The 7,636-nt window shown below is 41.6% G+C and overlaps 1 protein-coding gene across 1 annotated transcript; it reads right to left on the bottom strand.

Moving 5' to 3' along the window:
* Positions 1-501: 501 nt before the first annotated feature.
* LOC119316997 (pectin acetylesterase 5-like) lies at positions 502-5,113 on the bottom strand. Its single transcript, XM_037591384.1, has 12 exons — positions 4,888-5,113; positions 4,630-4,712; positions 4,029-4,158; positions 3,366-3,445; positions 3,200-3,289; positions 2,556-2,680; positions 1,961-2,021; positions 1,844-1,894; positions 1,642-1,719; positions 1,457-1,562; positions 1,192-1,337; positions 502-809 (listed from the first exon to the last, which is right to left on the bottom strand). The coding sequence occupies exons 1-12, from the start codon at positions 5,111-5,113 to the stop codon at positions 687-689; spliced, it is 1,299 nt and encodes a 432-aa protein (XP_037447281.1). The 3' UTR covers positions 502-686.
* Positions 5,114-7,636: the final 2,523 nt, after the last annotated feature.

Here is a 7,636-nt window from a genome sequence, read left to right on the forward strand (position 1 = left end):
CGGCCTTAGGTATGAAGGATGGCCTCTTTGTGAAATTTTGTTCCTATTCCACCTCTCTTCTCATGCTTAAATAGGGGCGCCATTGTACTGACATCTCATAACACCATGTGACCCAAGATAGATGCTTTCATGTAGTTCGATACTGCCATAGGGAGCACATGGGCATTCATGTATGGTCGTCAGCATCCCGCCGCCCCTCAATGAAGGGGCCAGGGAGAAGGTGGAGGAGAAGAAGAGAAAAGGGTATCCCACTAATGAGTGGGGCCCACAAGGGAGAAGCAATTTAGAGACTGCAGTTTTAAGGTGAGTACTAGATCATTAAACTCTGAAATTTTAAAGGTTTACCGTACACGATGCGGCTCCTCTGGAATGAATTCACCAAAATCAGCTTCTGAGTCCTCTCAGTTTCACCCTGAAATTGCTCCTATGACTGCGAAAAGTCCACTGGAGATATAATCCAACTAAAAACTATACAGAAAACATAAAAAAATAGACAACATATATTCATATGCACAATTTGGGCATTTTGCCAATATGAAACCATGGTCTCCATATTGTTTTCTGAAAAGTTGGTAACAGTTACCTGCGGTCCAGATATATTCATATGTATAATTTGCTATTTTTACAACTGCTAGGTGATACATCACAGTGAAAAGATAAAAAGAAAAGAAAAAAGAATCGTAAATTTATCCCTTGAAGGGCTTGGAAAAAACCAAGTTGTGGCACGTTGGGTTGCACGGATATTCGCAATCTAGTTCCTTCACCTCTCTCCTGTCAAAGAACCAGTCTCCAACCGCTTCTGCCATGGTCTGCGTATTCACCAGAATGATTAACGTTCCAGAGGTAAATTTGCATGACTGAAGACTGAGATAACTCGAATATCACCACTGTCACAATCGGTTTGATAAGCACTCTATGCAGAGAAAATGTAAGCTAGGTTCAGGCATGTAGTCTACAACATGTGGGCATATCAAGAGCTGGTGTAAAAATGAAGACGTTCGGGTTTTTTTTCCCTACACACCGTGAGTTCTCATTAAACCCAGACCGCCGATCTCTAAAACACTGCCAGATTATGGTCAACATAATTAATTGTTCAACACAGGATAACATATACTTTGCCAACTTGACATGAATATAATGTTTACTTTTCGTCTGTTGCGTTTTCTAATCTCTAAAGGATAGAAGTGCTACCTTGTTGTTGACTCTAGGAGAAGATGGAGAGTGCCAAGTCACAGAGTTCAACGTCTGACAGTGTATAAAGCAGGAGTCAATGAAAATACCCCAGTCCTTTTTCTGCTTGATTTCTCTCATCGCGTCATGGAGCTCTTCCCTAAAACCTGCAAAGATTTTATTTGACGTAGGAAAACATGTAAGCAGACCATGAAACACAGGTCATTAATTGTAATGTAAAATGTAAGGTACATTCTGTTCGTCAAAAGATGCAAGGTGAATCAACCTTGGAGTATTTCAAGTTGGTCAGGACTGCACTTGCTAATATCCAACCTACAATCTTGCCATGAATGTTGGGGATCCGATGCTTCTGGTGCCAACACGTGTTGTACCTGAAACAAACCTTACTATGTTGCATATTGACAATTCAACACAACAATAGAATATTTCTCATGGAACAGATGACCATACCTGCCAGGCATCATATGCTGGATTAAGAACAAATACTGGTGTCCTGATGTCTTTAACAATTTCACGAGGAAAGAAGCACTGGCATACAATATGAAGGCAGTGTTTAGCATAACATAACTTCCACGGTAGCAGGGCTGCAACAGTAATGTTAGAAATGTGACGGATGGTTGCAATGTCATTTGTCAGGAACGCAGAGACTAACCTGGCCCGGTTCCATGCTTGAGCTGCAGTGCAAAAACTTCCTCTTGAGATCCTGAAACTATGCATTTAGGAAAGAACTTTTGAATTGGAAATGAATATTCTTTGAGGAGAAAAGGACCTGAAGACGGACAACGTCACTGTAGAAAGCCCGCAAGGTCCTTTGCTTGGAAATGTCCTCTCTGTAATGGTGGGAAAAAAACATACACGAGTAGATAGAATCTGAGGACAACGGCACAATTTTTGCTCCATACAGTCCTTAGTGGCATAAAAGGATTATCATCACAAGGATATAGACGCTTTCTCACTCCTGACTTACAAAAAGAGTTAACTGACGAATACATGCAATATTTCTGCTTGCTGATGCGCAATGTCTCAAAATGAACTAGTATACGTCAGAAATGGGTCCTATGCACCACCTCTGGTTAATCCAGGGATGATTCATCTAATGATTTAAGAATTAGGTACACAAAATATTCTCTCAGTTTTATTTTTGTAGTACTTTAGCTTAAGATCTCAAAGTCTTTATGCTCAAACTTTTGTTTTAACGTTTGGAGATGCATGTAGTGTTGAGTATTAAAGAGGACACCGATCAATAATTCCATTCATGTATGTGAAAAACTGACATCAAAATAAAGGCTGGGGGTTGCAAATAGTATACAAGTAAGTCTTTTGAAGAAACATCCAAAGCAGTCAAAGGTGATCTGAAAACATACACATCAAGGAAAAAACCACCATCCGCAAGACACTTAACCCTAGAATCTTTTGGCAGCAGTGCCCGAAAACCATCACAGTGAATGTAAGTGGCTAACCCACCAGCAGAGCACCCTGTTAGAAAAGCCTGAAGGCTGGAAATAGCATATCAGCATCACACCATCACTACAGTAGTCAAAATGCTTGAATGGGCAAAGACAAAGTAATGCGTCTATAAGATCATATCCAGTCATTTTGTAAACATGCAAGTACATAGGATGTGGTAAGAAAAAGGACCGGTCAAGATATTGAAATAATCCTACAATAGTTCACTAACAGTCATAAAGACTGAACAGATAATGTTCGTAAAAACGAAAGTAAAGCAATATTACTGTCATTGACATCTAGTGGATCCATGCTATTTATTTATCAGTGCCACAAATCACTCCTAATTGTATTTCTCAGAAACATTTAAGCATCATTTCAGTACAATAATATCAACTGGTAACCAAAATAATAACCAGATCGATACAACCTTCCATACTTTTATCCAGTTAACCAAAGAGCAAGAACAGATTTACATCTTTAAGATGTATGATTGATTCATACATTTGAATCATGCGTCTACATGAAAATCAAAGGGAAGGGCTGTGCTTGCAAGAATGACCTGTTTAGCATGTCTGAGCCCCTTCAGTAGAAGTTCATCCATAACTGCTTCCCAGATACGATGGCCTCGGAAAAAGAATTGTGTGCCATTCTGCAAAGAATAACAAAATTCTCAGAATACCTTCTGAGTGATTAATCAGCATATGTTGGAAATAGGCAAAGAAGACCTGAAACTCGTCTTTGACGTTCCCAGAAAATGATGCCCCATCGCAATACCTTATCTTCACTTTATTCCAGTTGTGAAAATCTGCACATTGAACCATATGTTAAATGAGAACCTCAGAATTATAGGTAACTGAAAAGAGTGTTGCAATACTTTAAGATGGCAACTTTACTAGTGAATTATATGGCATAAGGAGTTTAATATTTTTGGTGAGAAATTCCATAAGGTCCCATCAGCGCAAATGGACAATGAGAATAATATGAAATGAAACAGAGATCATCAGCTCAAATGTATAACTCGTATACTACTAAAACAGAGCAATTATAACTTAACATCCCAATACAAATGATATAAACGAACACACTGCTAGGTACAAACATGATGGTTAAATATTTTATTTTTGTCAAAAACTGATCAGTGAAATATGATCTGCTGCTGCAAGATAACAATTCAAGAACTGATGGAAAAACTCAATGAGGACTTGGTGCTGCAAATACTACTTTAAGATTGAACTAATGGTTGAACTTTTGATTAATTTGGTCATAAAAGATTAGCGACATTGCACATCAATAAAATGTAACTTTAAAGAGCAAATCTTTAGCTTTAGTTCAAAAATGGGGTTAGGCCTTTGATCCTTTCATCTATATATAAGATGAAACATAGTTACCTGGATTCTGATCTTCATCATCGCTCAACATCCCAGCAAATTCAACCTGACGTTCCATGTAATGGGAAGAACCCAGCATCGATTTCTGACGTGAAGCGCATGATTTCAAATTTCGGCACCAGCCTCCACCCTGACGCTCATACAACATAGAGAATCTAAGAACATGAAAGCATTACCGTGGGACAACCAATGGCAACAAACAAACAACCACAAACATCATAAACTACTGTGCAAACTAGTAATGGACAGTTGAGTGCATCAAATTAGCAAGTCAGGGTCCCTCTGGCTACCAGCCATAGCATTATGTTTCACTATAGATGAATAACCTTGTGGTGTCGTTATCCACACGAAAGTCACATCACTATATACTAATGATGTATGTACCCGACAATATGCTTTCAAGATATCCAAATAGTGCCTATTTGTTTTCAACACTGTCCTAATCTGAACACTCCTCTCACTGTTCAGACATGAAACAACTTCTTCAGGGACTACCAATCCAAACAAGTCATTGTCCAAGCTAAGCTGAGCACTGATCAACGCCAAGCTTCGAAGAAACTCATGGTTCTGTATCAAAATTTGGCAATGATAATCTGCATACCTCCAAGTGGATGAGCCAGCTCTGAGACCCACTCCCCGACCCTCTCTGCAGATGGTACCCCGGCGCGCTCCCGTCCAAGCACACTGCATCATCCAAAGCACGAAATTTCAGAAATCACACTCAAACCCTGAAAAAAATTCAGTCAAGCACGACAAGCACCAGCAGACTAGCTCTAGCAAGAAGCGTTGCAGTAACCGAAGTGTACTGCACCCAATGGAAACAGAAGGGGGGGAGAGGAGCTGAGAGAAGGGGACTCACGAGCGCCCTTCTCCTCGGCGCGGCGGAGGAGGGTGAGGCCGACGAGGGCGGAGGAGGAGGAGGGCGCAAGGGGCAGGGAGGCGAAGTAGGAGAGCGAGAGGAGAAGGGCCGCGGCGAGCAGCGCGGCGGCGAAGGTGGCCGCGACGGCGCCGGCCCGGCCGCGGCGGCGCCACCAGAGGCGCAGGTGGCGGCTCGCCGGGGCGGACGCGGCGGGGGACGGCGGCATGGGGCGGCCGGAGGCTGCTGGATCCGATCGCGTCAAATCGACTTGGAAAAACAGGGGAGTGGCCGATACTGTGGTAGAACTGAGATTTTACTAAGAAATCCTGCTAAATGATTTACTCCCTCTGTTCTTTAAAGAGTATACTTCCAACTTTGTTGTAGAGTCAAACCATCTCAAAGTTTGACCAAGTTTGTGCAAAAATATATAATTGTTTATGAAACCAAATAAGTATATGATGAAAATATATTTTATCATGAATCTAATGCTACTAATTTGATAACATAAATGTTGATATATTATTGTATAAACACGGTCAAACATAAAAAAGTTTGATTTTTCAATAAAGTTGGAAGTACACTTTTTAAAGGACGGAGGGAGTATGTCATTAATTAATTTCGTGGCAAAAACTAAACGCTTTCCAAAACGGTCGATAATTTAATTTTGATAACAAGCAATGGGTTCGGAAACGTTTAAAGCGAGTTTTAATAGCGTCGATTCGATTCATGGGAAATGGAAATGAGATAGCCAAGCTTGGCAAATGTTTTGTTGAGAGTGGTCTGGCTCGGTTTCGGTAAGAAGTTGGAACAGGACCATTTTAAAACTGCTAGCGGTGTTTTTCAAATGAAACAGCAAGAGGGAAAAAGCCTCTACGCACTTCTCATAGCGAGGGGAGGGCGAGGTACCCGAAGAGCGAGCGAGTGTAGAGATACTTGAAACAAGCGTGCACATTTGAGACATACTATTTATAGCACTATTTTTCGGAATCAAACTTACAATTCTGATCTATTGGTTTACCATTTATGGGTAGAACTTGTAAATTGGCCTAAAGAATCTCAAGATCAAGCATTCGATTGTATAAAGCATGATTTGACCAATAAGAAAAGAAATATCCCTTTCAAGTTCAAAATTTTGTTGTGTATTACCTTGCTCATGGACTAATCCTTGAAAACCGGAATACCACGATGTATGCTATCACCAGAGTCAATTACAATCTGCAATCGATCATGATTAATTCAGGTTGAAGATATCCATATCTTCCCATTCAATGAGATGTTGATTCCTTGTGTTCACATGATTTGAGATACATATAGTATTCATAGGATTTGAGATAGATGCCATCTCACCTGCTGTAGCTTTCATATTCATACGGCATTCCCCTGTGAACCGAAGGAGGCCTTAGTAATAGTATGGTCAGCTACACAGTACGGTACGAACTTGTTGAAGTATTCAGTGGTTATAAATCCCGGTGCTTCCAAATGCTAGGATGTTGTGGGTACAAAATAGCATCAAAAAGTAATCTCTATGTGATGCCTGGTAGTTGAGTATGTTATCTATGTGATGTCTTCCGATCTGGACCTACAAACGATTAAGCTCTACCCCTTGATGTGCCTTAGGTATGAAGGATATGTTATTTCGATCCTATTTCATCTCTCTTCCCACGGTTAAATAGGGGCACCATTAAACTGACATATCACACCACCATGTGATGCAACAACCATGCAATGGATGCTCTTAGGTAGTTCGATACTGCCATAAAAGGCACATGTGCATTCATGGTGGTCCACTAGTAGAAAAGGGGGCAATGGTCCAGGCCGGTCCAGCCCATTAGTCCCGGTTCAATCCAGAACTGGGATCAATGGGGGCATTGGACCCGGTTCTTGAGCCCAGGGGGCCGGCCGGGCCACGTGGGCCATTGGTCCCGGTTCGTCTGGACCTTTTGGTCCCGGTTGGCAGGACGAACCGGGACCAATGTGCCTTGCTCCTGGCCCACCACTATTGGTCCCGGTTCGTGGCACGAACCGGGACCAAAGACTTCCCTTTAGTCCCGGTTCATGCCACGAACCGGGACCAATTAATTGCCTATATATACCTCGCGAGCAGAGCACTCTCATTGCTCTGTTTTTCGTGGCCGGCGAGGAGAGAGCTTTGTGTTGCTCTAGCTCACCTCCTATGCACACGAGGTGTTCGATGGAATGCCCGAGCCACACTACTTAAGCTTTCTCCTCTCCAAGCTCCACCTCCAAGCTCCATTTTTCTCAATATTTGTCTAGGTTTAGCGGTCTGTCACATCCCGTCCCCGTCTTCACCGCCGTCGATCGCCCGCGTCGCCGGCACCACCGTGGTGAGCCTCTTGTTCTTATCTTCTTTCTGAAAGGAAAAAAAACTCTTACTTGTATGTTTATATAGATACTTGTATAATTTTCTTACTTTTATTATTGCATCTTATATAGTGCGATGGTTTTGGTATCCGCCCCCGTCGGCCCTCGTCCTGTCTATGATTCAGATGTGGTATATATTATCTTTTCATAACTATTGGTTCATTTATTATTTATGACAATTATGCCGACCAACGTGACATAGATTTTATTTATCTAGGAGGTTGTTGAACCGGAAATTCCAACCGACCCTATTGTCGAGAGGTTAAATTTAGTTGAAGAAGAAAACAATTTGTTGAAGGAAAAAATTAGAAAAATTGAGGAGGAGAAGATGATATTGGAGTTGCATGTTGCGGATGTCGTCGATGAT

The sequence above is a fragment of the Triticum dicoccoides genome, chromosome 1B (genome assembly GCF_002162155.2).
Source record: "Triticum dicoccoides isolate Atlit2015 ecotype Zavitan chromosome 1B, WEW_v2.0, whole genome shotgun sequence".
Classification (NCBI taxonomy): Eukaryota; Viridiplantae; Streptophyta; class Magnoliopsida; order Poales; family Poaceae; genus Triticum; species Triticum dicoccoides.

Coding starts and splice junctions, on each gene's coding strand:
- LOC119316997 (XM_037591384.1), bottom strand. CDS start 5,113: ATGCCGCCGTCCCCCGCCGCGTCCGCCCCGGCGAGCCGCCACCTGCGC. Junction 3,446..4,028: donor TGATGAAGATCAGAATCCAG/GTAACTATGTTT, acceptor TTCAATGTGCAG/ATTTTCACAACTGGAATAAA. Junction 2,022..2,555: donor GGTGGTTTTTTCCTTGATGT/GTATGTTTTCAG, acceptor CCACCATTACAG/AGAGGACATTTCCAAGCAAA.